The 19,634-nt window shown below is 41.3% G+C and overlaps 2 protein-coding genes across 2 annotated transcripts; one reads left to right on the top strand and one right to left on the bottom strand.

The window, feature by feature from the left end:
- Window positions 1–4,908: 4,908 nt before the first annotated feature.
- On the top strand, window positions 4,909–8,909 carry LOC144710226 (Adenine nucleotide alpha hydrolases-like superfamily protein). Its single transcript, XM_078583934.1, has 2 exons — window positions 4,909–5,390; window positions 8,756–8,909. Exons 1-2 carry the CDS (start codon window positions 5,002–5,004, stop codon window positions 8,907–8,909), a joined length of 543 nt encoding a protein of 180 aa, XP_078440060.1. The 5' UTR covers window positions 4,909–5,001.
- Window positions 8,910–8,976: 67 nt separating this feature from the next.
- LOC144710225 (heme oxygenase-like, multi-helical) lies at window positions 8,977–12,223 on the bottom strand. Its single transcript, XM_078583933.1, has 7 exons — window positions 11,791–12,223; window positions 11,602–11,707; window positions 11,088–11,378; window positions 10,609–11,020; window positions 10,126–10,395; window positions 9,255–9,753; window positions 8,977–9,147 (listed from the first exon to the last, which is right to left on the bottom strand). Exons 1-6 carry the CDS (start codon window positions 12,096–12,098, stop codon window positions 9,347–9,349), a joined length of 1,794 nt encoding a protein of 597 aa, XP_078440059.1. The 5' UTR covers window positions 12,099–12,223; the 3' UTR covers window positions 8,977–9,147; window positions 9,255–9,346.
- Window positions 12,224–19,634: the final 7,411 nt, after the last annotated feature.

The raw sequence follows: 19,634 nt of genomic DNA, 5'->3' as shown, positions 1-19,634 counted from the left end.
CGAAAATTCATCTATCTTTAACTCCAATATAAAAATATCTTTCTTGATTATTTAATTCCCAATTTTAATTCATAAAATTATTTTAAAATTTATAATAATTGGGAAATTAATAATCTGAATTAATCTGAGCTTGAATCTATAATATTCCTATCTTTAATTTTCTGACCCAAATATTAAAATCGAAATTAAGTTTTACTTAATTTTGATTAATTAAAGAATATTATTAAGGATAATTAAGATTTATAAATTGCAAAATTAATTCACTCTTGAATTAATTTATTCAAATTGGATAAAAATTCTCATTTGTTCCCTCCCAGTGGTTCGGCTCCTTACTTGCTCTATATTCATATTTAGTGATTAAGGGAAATTATAAATTTTATTGCATAAGTCTAAAAGCCCAAACAACGACATATTTTACGTACATTTTTAGGCTTATCACGCGCGCATATTAATTCAGGGATTTTTGCAAAAGTTTCCGAGACCCTAATCTCTCTGGAAAACATGGTGTGATCTCGTCTGTCAGAAACAAAACCAACAGACTGAATACATCAGAAGAAATCTCTTTCCTGGGCGGTAAGTTCACTGCCCACTCATATTTTGCCACGTCACCCCTCGTGCATGCACTTTGTAGAGGCAGCACAAGCAGTTGTCGGGGTTTTCAGGCTGATATTTTGAGGACAGTTCTGTCATGACCTTGTATATCCAGCTATCCTCATGGATCTATAAATAGAAAGCTTAATCCTTGTACAAAACACCCTAGGATTTTGTTCATAATTAAAAATAGTAGAGTGATTTGCTCTTTCAAAATCTCATTTGGGTTCTGGTGGCGTGGACGGCAATGCTTTGACAGCGGACGCGCCGCCGCCATCAACCAAGGTCAACATCTCCGCTGCGGACACAACGGCGAAGTCAATCGAAGTCAACATCTCTGCCACGAACACGCCACAACCATCATCACACACGTCTCCACCCGCGCACGTCCCTACGCGCGTCATGACACGTCGCCAGAGGCAGATCAATAACTGCCCTTTGGCGTGACATGAAGCACATCTTTAATTTCTCGTCTCTAATTTCTCGTCATTTTCTCTTTCCTCCAAGGCCTGTATATAAAGGCCATTGTTTTCAAGAAACACTTAGGCAGTCATATTTCAAGAATTGAGTTTTGTTTAACTCTTCTTGGAGGACTGCCCAAGCCTCCCTATCTCGCCAGCCCTAGCGCCACCGCCGCCGCCTCGCGACGTCGGCCTTCCATCCTCTCTCTCCATCCTCTCTCTCTCTCTTACTCTCTCTCTCTCTCTCTCTCTCTCTCTCTCTCTCGCCTTCCAAAGGCCGCCCAGGCCGCCCCAACTAGGGCCGCCCAGGCCGCCCCTGCTAGGGCCGCCAAGGCCGCCCGCTTAGGGCCGCCCAAAGGCCGCCCAGGCCGCCCCAACCAGGGCCGCCCAGGCCGCCCCTGCCACGGCCGCCAAGGCCGCCCCCAGGCCGTCTGCTTGGGGCCGCCCAAAGGCCGCCTAGGCTGCCCCAACCAGGGCCGCCCAGGCCGCCCCGCAAGACTTCGACACCGGCGGCGCCGGTCGTCGTCGACGCCGTTCGACGCTTCGAGCCGCGCACGCTTCGCGAGCGCGGGTATTCGCCTACGACTGACTCTGCGACAACGACATCTACTCTCTACCAGGGCCGTTCAACGCCCGGAACGCCAAGAATCTTCCTCATCTAGTGGGCCGCTCAACGCCCAGATTCGCCCAGCCTCGTCACGATCGGAATTTCCCGCATCCTCTTCATGCACTACGGTGCCGAGGTATGCCTAAACTCTTTGGTGTTGAAAGTGTTCTCCGTCCAGTGTTCTCTTGAGAAGTTTCTACCGCCGTCAGAATTAGATTTGGTTTGGATTTCCATTTCTTCTCTCTCTTTCTCGAGTGTTTCTTCGCGACGCAAATTCGGATATTGATTTCGGTGCTTAGGCATCATCGCGGTGGGGGAAGACAGTACTCCCACCCTTGATAAGGGTCGGAGCTGCACCACCAGATTTTCATCGGTTTTAAAGTCCAAATTTGACCGTGTGATTTCTGTGGCTGTTTTATCCCTCCAGCATCCGATCCATCCCTAGTCGTCCATCTACCCGTAGTCTGTCCCGTCAACCCAGTCGTCCATTCCTTCGTCGTCCATTCCTTAGTCGTCAATTCCGTAGCCGTCCTACGTCAGGTTCATTATTGCATTCCAATTGAGAAGGGTTGAAAGAGTAATGTGCAGATCAAGATGCATGAAGATGAATCACCACTCAACCCACTGGGCACATGGCGACAAGGTTTGTTTGATCTTCTTTTTTCTAACTCACATCTTCGATCTTGATCCTAGCACTAATAACTTAGGTTTCTATATCATGCATGCCACCTCCAGCTTTGTTGCTTGTCAGTATATATCCACTTCCATCTCGACCTCATTAGTGACCGTAAAATCGTCATCCCTCATCCCCTCCCCCGCTTGTCAGGGTTTATACGCCATCATCTACATCCCTGTTAGAGGAGATGTTTATTTCATTCACTCCACTCCAGTCATGTACACTACTATCAATCTTCAACCAACGCTGGCAAAAGGTATTTAATTATTTAAAATTAATGAGTGTTTTATACTACTAAATTATATTCAAACTCTTAAAACTTTTTGATATTTTATAAATAATGTAGGTCAATGAGGAAAATTATTTTATATTTATTTTCAATTACTTTTGACTAGTTTGATTTGATTAATTTAGGTTAAATTACTGAATAAATATTAAAAAACCAAGAAAATTATAGCTTAAATTCACTTATTCAATACTTGCTCTCTATGGATTCAACGCATTATTGCCCTATGCTCTTAATGGAAACTTATAAATATGTTGCATAAACCAAAAATTTTGGTTTATGCATTTCGAACCCAAATTTTTGGTTCATTAGTTTACCCTTGACCCTCTGATCTCCCTTGGATGGGTCCAATGGCTGTGATTAAATCACAGACATGGAGCCATCTCTTTATAGTGTACCCCTCTTTGCCGAGTCAGCTTCCTCCCCGTCAGCAGCTCCCCCTCTAATTGGTCCATTGAGCAGCCCCACCGTCCTTGTCAACTTTTGGTAATGAATTAAAGGCTGCAAAAAGGAAATAAGAGATAAATGATGTCTTATTTAAATCTCACAGTCCCTTCCTCAGGCTTTGGGCTGAGTTGGCTAGAAAGCTGATCAGTTGTTCCTTCCTTTTATTAAGATTGTGACCTAGTGGGCTGGGATCCTTCTCCCTTTTCTATTGGCCCGGCCTGACGTAGACTGAACGAAATGGATTAGAAGCTATCGCATATCGACCATTTCAGAAATAGAGATCACTTTCTAAGTAGTGCTTGAACATGTGGATTAAATAAGTTAAATACTTTCCCTCTTGTGCATCTGTGTGACATGTTATCAGTTATGTGCTCTTCTAGTGGGCCTATTTGGGTACCTTGTGGGCTGTGTGGAGCTCGCTGTTGGGCTCTATGCGTAGGCACTGGTGCTTGCTTGTTCCGGGTGGACTTCGGCTGCCACACTTGCATGCCTACAACTGACTTGAGTGCTGCTGCTGATGACCCTTGGCTATGACATTTTTCCTATTTTTTCTTTAATTTCAGCCCTGCAAATGTAAAATTACTTAAGAGAAATATTAAATCCCAACATAGGTTCCATCCATTCAAATTAATAATGTTAAAACACATTTTTCTGAAAATAATAGAACTGGTAAAATATGTAATATAATATATTAAAAATGTTATTTTAACCAAAAGGCAAAATTTATGCATGAAATGAGAATTCAAACAAAAATGAAGGTAAGTTCAATAAAATGATGCAAACATGGCCTTAGGATATGTATGCTTTTCAGGTCTTATTTTGAACGTGCTTCTTACATTTTCAGGCTTAGTAAAAGAGATAAGAGTGCAAAGATTCATCAAAGTGTCTTGATGGTCTTGGCCATTTTCCCCTGATATTTCACATTTGAATTAATATTAATAGTTTATATAAAAAGTAATTATCACCATCTCACATCTTTATTTTACCTCTTCTCTATAGCTCTTACATTACAAGTATCACTTTACACCACCTTTGATCGACATTTAGAGAATATTAAATTCTTGAACACCGCTCTCTGTGAAGATGATCCTTGCCAATCAGTACCTCGTCATATTCGGTGAGTAAATATTTTATAATTATTGTTGATTAAACTCAAATACTAAGTACATATCATTTAAAACCTTGTTTTTTGAGTTTATCAGGCAACCTATCTTTTGGTGGGTTAACTCTGAAAGCTTCATGCCTCATGCGACTTGAGCGAAGACTGCAGTTAATAGTATTCTCCAGCCTGTTTTTAAATGGAAAAGTTCCAATATTTCCAGTATGTCAACCTTTTCTATTGTCAACTTCTAAACATTCGTTTCTTTGGTATATTTTCACTATTCAACTCTGCCCTTTCAACGCGTCGACTCTTTAAACCTCAAATTTTCGATCTTATCAAGGCCACGAGGCTGACCTGGACCTCTCCCCATCCGCCAGGTCGACATTCTATTTCTGAAGCCCACCTCCCCTGCCGTCGTTGCTATTCGACCGCTCAACGGCACTTTCGACGACCCACGTTCATTTAGCCCAACAGAGAAAGAAGAAGAAGACGAAGGAGAGATAATAGAAGAAGAAGAAGGAGAGATAAGAGAAGAAGAAGAAGGAGAGATAAGAGAAGAAGAAGAAGACGAAGAAGAAGGAGAGATAAGAGAAGAAAAGAAGAAGAAGAAGAAGAAGAAGAAGAAGAAGAAGACGAAGAAGAAGGAGAGATAAGAGAAGAAGAAGAAGAAGAAGAAGAAGAAGAAGAAGGAGAGAGAGAGAGAGAGAGAGAGAGAGAGAGAGAGAGAGAGAGAGAGAGAGAGAGAGAGAGAGAGAGAGAGAGAGAGAGAGAGAGAGAGAGAGAGGGAGAGAGAGAGATGGTGTTCTGAAGAGGAAGTTTGGAGGGGGGTCAATGGCGGAGGAGAAGAGGAAGGTGATGGTGGTGGCGGAGGAAGGAAAAAGAGAATCTACGGGAGCGCTTCAATGGGCCTTAACCCACGCGATACTCGAGCAAGACGAGATTATCCTTCTCCATTTCGACGGATTATCCCGCCGAAGCCCCTTCTCGTCCTTTCTCCGCCGACCATCCACCAGCGGCGCCACCGCCGACGGCTCCACCAACGTCGATTTCGTAGAAGAAATGAAAGAGCGCTGCCGGCAGGCTCAACCGCAGGTATCGGTGCAAGTCCTGCGCGTAGAGGCGGAGGACTGCGACAAGGCCGCTGTCGTTCTCTCTCACACTGCTTCCCTCGGCGTCGACCTTCTCGTCGTCGGCCAGCCCCGCCGATCTTCCTTCCTCGGGTTCGTTCTCTTCTCTTTTTCCCTGCTTCGTCTCTTACCATACATGCATGCATGCATGGATATGTTATATATATGGTCGGTACAGATATTCATGCATGCATACAGCCTGCGTTGATGAGAAAACGAGATGGATGGAGAGAGAAATGAAGGGGTCGACAGAGAGTGATGGATGGAGGGAGAGAGAGATGATGGGGTCGACAGATAGAGACGGAAGGAAAGAGAGATGAATGGGTCGACAGATGGAGATGGATGGAGAGAGAGATGAAGAGGTCGACTGATAGAGATGTATGGAAAGAGAGATGAATGGGTCGAGTGATAGAGATGGAGGGAAAGAGAGATGAAGGGGTTGACAGATAGAGATGTATGGAGAGAGAGATGAAGAGGTCGACTGATAGAGATGTATGGAAAGAGAGATGAATGGGTCGAGTGATAGAGATGGAGGGAAAGAGAGATGAAGGGGTTGACAGATAGAGATGTATGGAGAGAGAGATGAAGGGGTCCACAGATAGAGATGGAGGAAAAGAGAGATGAAGGAATCCACATATAGAGATGGATGGAGAGAGAGATGAAGGGGTCCACAGATAGAGATGGATCGAGAGAGAGATGAAGGGGTCCACAGATAGAAATGGAGGGAAAGAAAGATGAATGGGTCGATAGATAGAGATGGATGGAGAGAGAGATGAAGGGGTCGACAGATAGATGTATGGAAAGAGAGATGAATGGGTCGACAGATAAAGATTGATGGAGTGAGAAATGAAGGGGTCAAGTGATAGAGATGAAGGTAAATAGAGATGAAGGGTTACACAAATAGAGATGGATGGAGAGAGAGACGAAAGGGTCGACAGATAGAGATGGATGGAGAGAGAGATGAAGGGGTCGACAGGTAGAGACGGAGGGAAGGGAAAATGATGGAGATGGAGCAGAGGGTACAGAGGGGAAATGATTGAGATATTGATTGAGATAGAGGCGTGGATAGAGATAGAGAAGGAAACAGGTAGAGAAAGAGAGAGAGATTAAGGTAGCAGATAGAGACAGAGATAGAGATTGAGGAGGAAAGAGATAGAAACCCAGAAAGAGATTGAGGAGGATTGAGATAGAGACCGAGGTAGAGATTGAGAAGGAAACAGATAGAGAGAGATAGAGAAGAGATGGTGACGGAAAAAGATAGAGATAGAGATTTAGAAGGAAACAGATTGGGACAGAGATAGACATTGAGAATGGATGGAGAGGGAAACAGATAGAGATAGAGATTGAAATTTAGAAGGAAACAGATTGAGACAGAGATAGAGATAGAGATAGAGAATGGATGGAGAGGGAGACAGTTAGAGATAGAGATAGAGATTGAGATTGAGATTGAGATTTAGAAGGAAACAGATTGAGACAGAGATAGAGATAGAGATAGAGAATGGATGGAGAGGGAGACAGTTAGAGATAGAGATAGAGATTGAGATTGAGATTGAGATTTAGAAGGAAACAGATTGAGACAGAGATAGAGATAGAGATAGAGAATGGATGGAGAGGGAAACAGATAGAGATTGAGATTTAGAAGGAAACAGATTGAGACAGAGATAGAGATAGAGATAGAGAATGGATGGAGAGGGAAACAGATAGAGATAGAGAAAGAGATAGAGATTGAAATTTAGAAGGAAACAGATTGAGAAAGAGATAGAGATAAAGAATGGATGGAGAGGGAAACAGATAGAGATTGAGATTTAGAAGGAAACAGATTGAGACAGAGATAGAGATAGAGATAGAGAATGGATGGAGAGGGAAACAGATAGAGATAGAGAAAGAGATAGAGATTGAAATTTAGAAGGAAACAGATTGAGAAAGAGATAGAGATAAAGAATGGATGGAGAGGGAAACAGATAGAGATTGAGATTTAGAAGGAAACAGATTGAGACAGAGATAGAGATAGAGATAGAGAATGGATGGAGAGGGAAACAGATAGAGATAGAGATAGAGATTGAGATTGAGATTTAGAGGGAACAGATTGAGACAGAGATAGAGATAGAGAATAGATGGAGAGGGAAACAAGTAGAGATAGAGATAGAGATTGAGATTGAGATTGAGATTGAGATTGAGATTTAGAAGGAAACAGATTGAGACAGAGATAGAGATAGAGATGAAGATAGAGAATGGATGGAGAGGGAAACAGATAGAGATAGAGATAGAGATTGAGATTGAGATTTAGAGGGAACAGATTGAGACAGAGATAGAGATAGAGAATAGATGGAGAGGGAAACAAGTAGAGATAGAGATAGAGATTGAGATTGAGATTGAGATTGAGATTGAGATTTAGAAGGAAACAGATTGAGACAGAGATAGAGATAGAGATGAAGATAGAGAATGGATGGAGAGGGAAACAGATAGAGATAGAGATAGAGATTGAGATTGAGATTTAGAGGGAACAGATTGAGACAGAGATAGAGATAGAGAATAGATGGAGAGGGAAACAGATAGAGATAGAGATAGAGATTGAGGAAGGAAACAGATAGAGTCAGGTATAGAGGTTGAGAAGGAAACAATATATGGATAGAGAATGGATGGAGAGGGAACCCGATAGGGATAGAGACAGATGAGTGGATACAGAGGTCAGCAGATAGAGATAGAGACAGAAGTGGATACAGAGGTTCAAAAATAGAGATAGATACATGTATAGATATAGAATTTAGAGAGCCAGAATGATAGATATAAAGTGATAGATGTAGCGATAGAGAGATGAATGGAGAGCGAGGGGAAGAAAAATGGAAAACGGATAGAAGTGGAGATAGAAAACTGTATTGAGAGAGAGAGAAATAGAAAGAGTTATAACATCGATAGAAAACGAAAGGGAAATGTAGAATGGATAGAAAACGAAAGAGGGTTTGATAAATAATAGACAGAGAAAGAGAAATGTAGAATGGATAGATGGATAGATGGACAGATAGATAAATAGATAGACAAATAGATAAATAGATGGACAGATATGTGGATAGATGGACACATAGATGGACAGATAGACAGATAGATAAATAGATGGACAGATAGGTGGATATATGGACATATAGATAAATGATAGACAGATAGATAAATAGATGGACAGATATGTGGATAGATGGACACAGATGGATAGATAGACAGATAGATAAATAGATGGACAGATACGTGGATAGATGGAGACATAGACGGATATATAGAGAGATAGATGGACATATAAGTGGATAAATGGACACATAGATGGATAGATAGATAGATGGACAGATAGATTGATAGATGGATAGATAGATTGATAGATGGATAGATAGACTAATAGATGGATAGCTAGATAATAGAGAGAGACATATATATCATATACTGATGGGTTGCTGTTTGTGGTGATGTAGAGGGAGGCTGGGAGGAGGGGGCAAGAGCATGGACATGGTGGAGTACTTGATAGAGAACAGCAGGTGCCTTTGCGTGGGAGTGCAGAAGAAGGGCCAGAACGCAGGCTACGTTCTCAACACCAAAACCCACAAGAATTTCTGGCTCCTCGCTTAGCCTCCTCTCTTCAACTAAAAACACAGTCAACCGGGAGGAAACCCACTTGACTTTTCGGTCAACGAGGGAAGCAATTGAATTGGGCAGGCTTTATTTTCTTTCAATCCTCTGTTTCCAAACAAAAAAAAAAAAAAAATTTCACGCCGGATCCCCAGAACATCAAAAACCCAACTGGAGACTCCTTCCTGTCACCGACTTCAGAAGTCAACGGTCAGACCTCTACCGACCCAAAGAATACCTGAACCAAAAAACAAGTCCAAAATTCAGGAACGTAAAACCATCAGAAATGAGGAACATAGACGACTTAGAGCAGGAAGGAAGAAAAGTAAAGAAAGCCTTCATCACCTGGGTTTTTTTTAATAGAAGCGGAAAAATAATCCGCAATCGGGTCGGGCAAAAGTACTCCATTGACTGTCTTTAAGAGGGTGAAATCCAAGTCAAACGCCAAGCACGAAAGTGCGGATCTCTGCCCAGGAGGAGACAGTGTAGAGCACGCCTGATAGGCCCTTCCAGAGGGGAGAAGCCGAGCCCTCGTCTAGAAGCTTTTGTTTCTTCACCAGGCCGGGCAGAAGCGGGACGAAGGAGACCCCGAAATGAGATCCGACCCGCCTCAAGCTCGCACTGGATCCAACAACGATGCCCACATCGGCCTCCAGCAGGCACAGTAGATCACCCACAGAATCTCCAATGTAAACAGACAGATGCTTGGGCGAATCCTGAAGAATTTCTTTAAATGCTCCGATCTTGTCAAGTGGGCTCTCCATCTTCCTCACAATCTCGCCTGTGGAGATGCTCCCATCAAACTGGAGCTCATTGGCATGTATTCCCAGAACGTCGAGTCCTCCTGTCCATCATAATTAGAAAGGAAGAATAAATCGAATCATCCTGACTGACTTATCCAGGAAAACGAATTTCCATCATTAATCATTAAAAGGGACTGGCGGTCTTTGGGATCGACAGAAAATCAGACTGTTATTAACATTTTGGATCAGATCACAATCTCGTGTAGCACTACCGATCGTAATGTTTGATCAGATTCTGTTATCTTAATCGATGAGTGAAAGATCGATTATCGGGGCCTTTTGATCGGATCTGATCAATGGGCCCATCAAGGTCTGGACGTTATCACCCTATCTGATCAAACCCCTCATCATTGATCCCCAGAGTTCTATAACTGGGTAGATGAACTCAGAATTCTTTAAAATTTGAGACGTACCTGATGAAAACGCCGATCTAATGAGATCCCCACACCAGCAGTAGGACAGGAGATGGATATCAGCATTTAGTTCCTCTTTTTTTGACACAATGTTCTGGAAAAAAGTCTTGCATCCATCTTGGAGGATCAGCCGCCCTCCGGCAAGTTTAATATCATCCTTATTCAGGCCCTTAAGAACTCCGGATTCACAAACCCTCGAATTTGCCCTCTTCTCAAAGTCTGACAGTTGCTCCAAGGCTTTCCTTAAACCGTCGTAATCAAACTCTTTGGCTGAAATTACCAGAAAAAAGAATTCATAAATGGAAAATTCTGAGTTATACTTTGAAGGAAATTACGTTAAAACATGGCTCGCCATCCCACAGAAATTTATAAACGTCACTGATAATTGAACTTTGGGGATTCATGATTCATCATCTGATAAAAATTTTGATGAATCAGGTCTGGATAAAAAAAATTTGATGAAATGGTTGACATGGCGCGCACCTTCAGTTTGGGTGAGGATGTTCTCTATACACTGCTCATACTCTTCCGTGTAGAGTCTGGAAAGAGCATTCCAAGAACTCCTCAGATCAGAAGAGTTCCTGACCGTCGGATCGTTCTTATCGATGCCATCTGTCTTTTGCGTGCTGAGTATGGCAATCTCAGCCAAAATTGCCGAAGAATCAACAACTGTGCAAGTCAAATCAAAGTCAGAGCAAAGAATCAAGCGCTGCTCCCCTTCACCAAGCAACCTGGTCAACGGGACAACCGCTCGTTGGGTCACTGGCTGAGCATTGAAGAACCCAATCTCCAGTTTAATCGCTTGTCGATACAGCTTTTCAGTCACTTCAAGCTCCTCTCCTGTTAATGAAATGCTTAGTTTATCCAGCAAATCCTCTATCTGCAGCACAGCAGCCTGAAATACAAAACTCTAGTGAGAGAAAATTCATAAAAATTTTCAAAGCTGACTTCTCAAGAATTACCTCGAAATGAACAGGAGCATAATTGTCAATCCACTTCCTGTAAGGATGGGTGCCATGATCAGGGCCCAATATCTTCTCAATTTCCTTGCTCAGGAAAGCATAAAGCCTCATGCATGGCGTCATTGCGCCGACGGTATACGCAGCAATCTTAGTCTTTTCAAATGGAGTGGCAATTTTGGCAGGACCTTTTCCACCTTCTACTATTCCAGATGCTGTTGCTAGCAAGAAACTAGTGTATTTTACAGTTGCAGGATTGGGAGTAATCTCCTTGGTAACGTCGACTCCCCACTCCTAAAACAATCATTTCCACATATAAACACTACAACTAATCAAGAAGTTTGGTAAAGCAATCATTGATTAGTTTTTTTTTTTCAAAAAAAACTAATCAAGAAGTTTGGTAAATTTTCCAAGGATTTCATGTTTTAACACAGGCGATATCAAGAAAAAACAAGAAACATGGGATTGAAAGAGATCAATAAGAAAATCAAGATTACGGAGAGACCCAAGATCCCACCTCAACGATAGAATCGTGCATCTTCAATTCTTTCTGAATGCCCTTCTTGAGTTTCCCAATCGCGGCTGCATCATCGTCGTCGGCGCATCCCTCCGCAATCTCATACCTAAAATTCCCAAAAAAAAGAACAAATTATTAGAAAAAAACAAAATTATGAAGAATCCAAGAACAAGAAGCGACGGAGCTCACGCTTGAACAAAAGCCTTGAGGAAATGAACGTCCTGGGCAATGTAATGGCGGAAGGTGTCCAACTCCAGCCCACCGGAAGCCAAGCAGACAATGAACGGAGTGTAAGCCGAGAGAAGCGCCTCCTTTTGAAATTTAGCCCAGAATTTCCTCGCGACGGAGCCATCCTCGTCCATTTCCGAGGAAGAACAGCTTCCGGAACGTCGAATCGGAGCCCAATTGCAAAATCTAAGACGAACCCTCGAAATCGGTCGGCGTAAAGCTTCCCGGGCGATCGAAATCTGCAAAATCGTCGAACTCAAGAATCGCATCAATCCGAACTATATAGAGAGTGGTGGTTACGGCAATCGAGCTCTCTCATGGCCTTCCCGTGATCGGAGAGGACGACGACCGAGCTCAACCAGGAATCGCGACTCGTTCCGAGTCGGCTCGCCAACTTTGACGGCCCTCCCGAGCCCTTATCCTGTCCCGCGGTGTCGGTTTAGCTCCCCGCTTTTCCGGTGTGGGCCCCGCTCAGATTATCGGTTTATGTGGCATACCCCGGTTAAGATAAAGGGAATAGGAGGGACAGCGGAAGCGATCTCTAGTCCAATTGCTAGACTTTAATCAGGATTGATTCTGGACCGTCGGATCGATGGGCCTCCCGCTAGACGTCAAGGGATAAGTTGGTTCTTCTGTACGGAGTTATTCTCCTTCACTGGTATAGTCTTCTATTGACTCTACTTTTAAAAGGAAGAACTTCATAGTTGCACTATTTATATCTATAAAGACTGTGGTAATTCTTTAGTTTACTTCTGTGGTTAGTACTTTAGTGATTATGCATTTTCACTGAAATCCTTTTAAATATATGCACCCATGAGTTATGACTTTGCTGAAATGATCTCTCGTCCAATTGCTGGACTTTAATTGGGATTGATTCTGGACCGTCGGATCGATGGGCCTCTGGCTAGACGACAAGGGATAAATTGGTTCTTCTGTATGGAGCTTTTCTCCTCCACTGGTATAGTCTTCTATTAATTCTACTTTTAAAAAGAATAACTTCATAGTTGCAATATTTATATCTTTAAAGACTTTGGGGTAATTCTTTAGTTTACTTCTGTGGTAAGTACTTTAGTGATTAAGCATTTTCACTGAAATACTTTTAAATATGTGTGCCCATGAGTTTATCGTTTTATCTCCTAGTGTATCAAGTTGATACTTTGCGCTAATTATTCTTGTGTTCCGATAATTTTGATCCATATTGTGCAGTGTTTTAACACACTATGACTTACCTAACAGAGTATTTTCATGCAAAGTGCAATGAGCAATATGTTTTGTTCAATTTTTCTTATTACCTTATGATTACATCATGAGAATACTCTTCTAGAGAAAATGAAGCTACTCATTCAGATACTTCTAAATATAACCTTGCAAACATACCATTTTGACTTTATTCTTTTCATGGAAGAATATGGATAATATTTGGAGGTTGAATTAACAATAATGAGCTAGAGAAAATATTTAAATGGATCAAATACTTATTAATAGGGAAGGACACAGTCCCATCTCTGCCTGGTTCTACAAAAAACCTAAACCTAGACCTGAAGCTTTTTTTGGACTCGGTCTTGGTCCAGTCTCACTTCGCCCCGGTCTTGGTCCGGTTAGGATCACTAGTCAATGTCAGTTCTGATGCCAAGTAGTTTTTGATAATCACAGAGAGAGAGGGGGGGAGAGAGACGTAGTAAGAGCGATATGATTAGAGAGTGAAAGATTGTGAGAATGAGAGAATTAGAGGGAGAAAGAATAAGACAGTGACAAATGGAAAGAGGGAGATAATGGGAGAGTGAGAGACAAAGGGAGAGAGGATGAGAGAGGGAGAGAGTGAGAGAGTTAGAAGGGAGAGAATAAGAATGTGAGAGAGGGAGAACATGACATTGAGAGGGAGATAATGAGAGAGTGTGAGAAGGAGAGGAGAGTAAGAGGGAGAGACCATGAGAAATCAAGAGGGAGAGAGTTAAAGAGGAGGAGACTATGAGAAATTGAGAGGGAGAGAAGGAGAAAAACAGAGTCAGAGGGAGAAAACAGGACAGTGAGATTCAAATAGGGAGAGAATGAGAGTGGGAAAAGGAGAGAGTGAGAGAGTGAGAGATGGAGAGAGTGTGTGTGTAAGAGAAAGGGAGAGAATGAGTGGGAAGAGGAGAGAGAGAGTGAGAGAGTGAAAAATGGAGAGAGTATGAGAGGGAGAGAGTGAGAGAGTGCAAGGGTGTGAGGGTGAGTGAAAGGGCGAGAATGAGAGGGAGGGACTTGGAGAGTGCGAGAGGGGGAGAGTGAGAGATGAAGAGTGTGTGTGTGTGTGTGAGAGAGAGAGAGAGGGAGAGAGCGCATGAGGGAGAAATTGAGAGAGGAAGAGGGAGGACCATGAGAACTATACCATGTGAACGAGAGCATGAGAACGAGAGAATGAGAGGGAGAAAGGGCAAGAGGGAGGGACTGCGATAGGGATAGAGTGAGAGAAAGGGGAACAAGCAAGAGAGAGAGAGAGTGAGAGTGGCAAAGAGGGAAAGATGGAGAGAGCGAGAGAGTGCGTTGATGGAAATCTATGTGGATGGCAAGCCAAGCACACATTCCAGTATGTCGTTCCATGTTCATTAATTGCACATATTAATTATAGTGCACATGTGATGCTTATAATGAAGTCTATGAATACATGATCGGACTTAGAAAATTATGATGAGATCTTAATACGTAGACTACTAGTCTTTAAGCATGTGTTCTAAACATTCCTATTTGAAGGATACTCGAGAAGGACATCAAAGTATCCGAATAGAGTTACACTATCTAGGCCCACTCATATGATCATTATGCCTGACCTCGTTGCCATTAATGTGGAGACACTAAGGATAGATAGTCGGTGTTCTTTAGTGAAAAGACTTCAGTGAATTGATCTATACGAGTCCCTAAATGGTATTATACTGAACTGTCAATCAGGTTGATTCACGTCATGATTGTGTAAGTGGACCTTAGACCTGAGACACCAAAGACGGCTTGTAGACAAACAGTTGTCTCCTCTTATACCGTGGGTGGACGATGTCATCTTGACCACTCAATTTTCTTCTTGAACTTCTTGATATACCCAAACTAAGGCTGTTTAGAATCCCATGATTAGAGACTCAAACAACTGTTCGTATATAAGATATCTTTGGTGTCTCAGGTCCAAGGACCACTTACACAACCGTGACCTGAATCAACCTAATTGATAGTTTAGTTTAATTCACCAAACTCTTTCCACTAAAAAGCACCCACTATGTATTCTTAGTGTCTCCACATTAATGGCTACGAGGCCGGGCATACCAATCATATGAGTGAAACTAGATAGTGTAATTCTATTCGAACACTTTGATGTCCTTCTCGAGTGTCCTTCGAACATGAATGTTTAGAACACATGCTTAAAGACTAGTGGTCTCTATATTACAATCTCATCATAATTACTAAGTTCGATCATGTATTCATGGACTTCATTATGAGCATCACACATTCACTATAATGAATATGTTATACTAATGAACATGCAACGATATATGGAATGTGTGATTGGCTTGCCGCCCACACAGATTTCCAGCAGTGCACTCTCTCACTCTCTCTATCTTTCCCTCTCTACCACTCTTACTCTCTCCCTCTTGCCTGCTCCCCCTCTCTTACTCTATCCCTCTCATAGTCCACCCCTCTTGCCCTCTCTCCCTCTCATTCTCTCGTTCTCATGCTCGGCCCCTCTTCTTCTCTCAATTTCTACCTCGTGCATTCTCTCCCTCTCTTTCTCTCACACACACATACTCTCCCTTTTGCACTCTCCTAGTCCCTCCCTCTTAGTATTGCCCTTTCACACACCCTCTCACCCTTTCACTCTCTCCCTCTCGTACTCTCCTATTCCCTCCCTCTCAGTTCTTTCCCTTTCACTCGCCCTCTCACCCTTGCACTTTCTCACTCTCTCCCTCGCATACTCCCTCCATCTTTCACTCTCTCACTCTCTCCCTCGCATACTCCCTCCATCTTTCACTCTCTCACTCTCTCCCTCGCATACTCCCTCCATCTTTCACTCTCTCACTCTCTCCCTCGCATACTCCCTCCATCTTTCACTCTCTCACTCTCTCCTTTTCCCACTCTCATTCTCTCCCTATTTGAATCTCACTGTCCTGTTTTCTCCCTATGACTCTATTTTTCTCCTTCTCTCCCTCTCAATTTCTCATAGTCTCCTCCTCTTTCACTCTCTCCCTCTTGATTTCTCATGGTCTCTCCCTCTTACTCTCCTCTCCTTCTCACACTCTCTCATTATCTCCCTCTCAATGTCATGTTCTCCCTCTCTCACATTCTTATTCTCTCCCTTCTAACTCTCTCACTCTCTCCCTCTCTCATCCTCTCTCCCTTTGTCTCTCACTCTCCCATTATCTCCCTCTTTCCATTTGTCACTGTCTTATTCTTTCTCCCTCTAATTCTCTCATTCTCACAATCTTTCACTCTCTAATCATATCGCTCTTACTACGTCTCTCTCCCCCCCTCTCTCTCTGTGATTATCAAAAACTACTTGGCATCAGAACTGACATTGACTAGTGATCCTAACCGGACCAAGACCGGGGCGAAGTGAGACTGGACCAAGACCGAGTCCAAAAAAAGCTTCAGGTCTAGGTTTAGGTTTTTTGTAGAACCAGGCAGAGATGGGACTGTGTCCTTCCCTATTAATAAGTATTTGATCCATTTAAATATTTTCTCTAGCTCATTATTGTTAATTCAACCTCCAAATATTATCCATATTCTTCCATGAAAAGAATAAAGTCAAAATGGTATGTTTGCAAGGTTATATTTAGAAGTATCTGAATGAGTAGCTTCATTTTCTCTAGAAGAGTATTCTCATGATGTAATCATAAGGTAATAAGAAAAATTGAACAAAACATACTGCTCATTGAACTTTGCATGAAAATACTCTGTTAGGTAAGTCATAGTGTGTTAAAACACTGCACAATATGGATCAAAATTATCGGAACACAAGGATAATTAGCGCAAAGTATCAACTTAATACACTAGGAGACAAAATGATAAACTCATGCGTGTATGTATTTAATGAACATGGATTGAGACGTGGAATGTGTGATTGGCTTGCCAGCCACATATATTTCCATCAGACTAACATGGTAACCGATGATCATGTTCCACGAGTGAGTTGATACACACTCCTTTGTATCTTCTAGACCACAAGACGTAGGTTGGCACCCCACGGGTTGGATACTTGACCTATCGATCAGTTAAATTGATCTGACATTAATTAGTCTACATAATGCAACTGTTAATTCATTTGGAAGAGTAATTAAAGGTTATTGTCCCACTAAAAGTGTTAACTAAACTAATATATGGGCCTAGAGGGTTACACTTAAATAGTTTTTTGGATGTTGGAAGACATACTTAAAGTTTGGGTGGCTTTCCAAAAAAATACATGCTTAGTGTAAATAGGGGAAGGTCCTGAATGAAATCTAACCAAGTATAAATGTTGAAGGGTCTTTCCTTTCTTCTCCCTTCAAGCCATAGCTCCACTACAATCTAGATGTGATCAAGACGTTGTATAACGACGTCGATGGAGGTTGAACAGAGCTCGTCAAGGAGAAAAAGGAGATTCAACGTGTCAAGAATCATGTAGATACTTATAGAGGCTGCAAATGTGAGCAGCTCCACATGACTCATTTGAGGATCAAAGGAATCATGGATACAATTTATGTTGAGGTGATTCGTTTCATATTTTAATGATGCCATAATGATGTTGAAATATGTTCTGAATTCTTCATTGAACTCCAGAACCCAACGCTTGCAAAGGAGAGATTAAGAGAGGGAGGGGGAGAGAATGAAAGATTGACAGAGGGAGTTAAAAAGGGAGGGAGGGAGAGAGCCATTGAGGGAGAGAGGGAGAGAGGGAGAAATGGAGCGAGGCAGTGAGGGAGAGAGGGAGAGGGAGCAATTAACATAAATTAATATTGCATATTTTATTCATATGTATAGTCTTTGGTTTGGTTTGATGTGCGAACTGGAACTAGACCAAACATTCGGTCAACCCAAAAAGGCTGACCGGGGATCTGGTCTTACCAAACATCAATTAGACTGTGTCCTTCCCTACTTATTAAATTGTGCTTTGCAAAAGTATATATTAATAATTCAACTTCCATTTGAAGCATGTGAATGCATGATATCTTCAAAATAAAGTTTCAAGAAAACATATATTTTCCTCCATATTTATAGAAAAGGATATGACATGATTTATAATTTCTAAACCCAAATAATATATTATAATACTATTTTTGTGACTATCTTACATCGTATATGGACCTATAAAGTTCAACATATTCAGCCATCATTATCATTAGGACATTTGGCATCATATGTTTGGGTGTATTCATACATTTATCCTTTCCCAAGCCAGAATTAATACACATCATTGATGTATTGTACAAAACCCCAAATTTGGTAAGAAGTAATAATAAGAACCTGTTTTATATCGTAGAATCTCTTTGTGGCTCATATGTCAAAATATTTAAGAATTGAACAATATAATTGAGAATAAAATGACTTAGGAGGTCTTCTTAGGATTTTGTACAAGTATTGAGTCTCTTACCCATGTCAGCCTCTTCAGATGTTAAATTTATCACCATCCTGAAAATCATAAATAAAATAATAATGGGAGGTTAAAGCAAAAGGAAATAGGGGCCATAAAGGCAATAATATGAGAAAAGAGGTGACCTTAAGTGTTATTCCTTTTTTTGTATCTTTGATTGACATTTCCAGAGTGATTATACAGCAGAATACTGAATTGAAGGCAAATATTTAAACCAAAAATATAAACAATCATATCGCCTAGAGTGGGATAACTTCACTCATTACTAAATTTCTTTAATAAATCTTTTCATCCCATTCAGATGTCTACCCTCTAGATAGATTCATGTAACCTTTTTAGCATTAGATCTTCTCTTCATTAGCTAGAACTGTTATACCAAAAATTCAATTGGATTTTCTAAAATTTTAGTCTCTCTAGAAGCAGCCATCTACATGAGAGAAGAGGAGCTTTCACGGGCACCCTTAAAAATGTCCTTAAGAATAATTTGCACAGGCCCCAAAAGGTTGCGCCCACCTCCATTTTTACACTTTAGGACCATTTTATACAAGCCCCGATGAAAATTTCATAAAGTCCTTTAACTTATTGTCTATCCACTAATTTTGAAATTTTATTATGTGTGTGATCCTCTAGGCCCATGTATGAATCTACTTGATGACTATTGTTGCTCAAAAACTTTTTCCTCCCTAACCCAACTTATTTTTTTACATTGAAGGCTTGTGCGATGTTGAGCTATACCTCGTGCCCGAGATGATACAAAGGACTAAGATAAATCATGGAACCTTGTCATCGTCAGTTACCATGTATTAAGCTATCATTTGCTTGATACTTCTAGGATGACTCAGGATATTCCCAACTGCCAAAACCTAATCATCCATCACAAATAGCACAGATGTATTTATAAAATCATCAGAGACCTACTTCTTTGATTTTCCTCAAACTTGGCCAAGGGCTTCATCTTACTATCTTCCTCAATATATAAAAATTAGAAATAAATCAATACTTTTCATTCTATATTGATATATTTTACTTGTTTATTATCATAAAAATGAATCATAAAACCATGTTATTAGGCTCAAAATAATTCATTTTGTATTTAGAATGATAATCGAATTTTTCCCATTTTTCCAGTACTGTCCAAAATATTTTGCATTATATTTATGAATAAATATAATTAAACGTTAGAATATTTATTGAATAATTTATTTAAATATTAACAGAT

Source organism: Wolffia australiana, chromosome 12 (genome assembly GCF_029677425.1).
Source record: "Wolffia australiana isolate 7733 chromosome 12, ASM2967742v1".
NCBI classification, from domain to species: Eukaryota; Viridiplantae; Streptophyta; class Magnoliopsida; order Alismatales; family Araceae; genus Wolffia; species Wolffia australiana.
The sequence above is the reverse complement of the archived record's forward strand: the minus strand, read 5'-3'. Positions and strand labels throughout refer to the sequence as shown.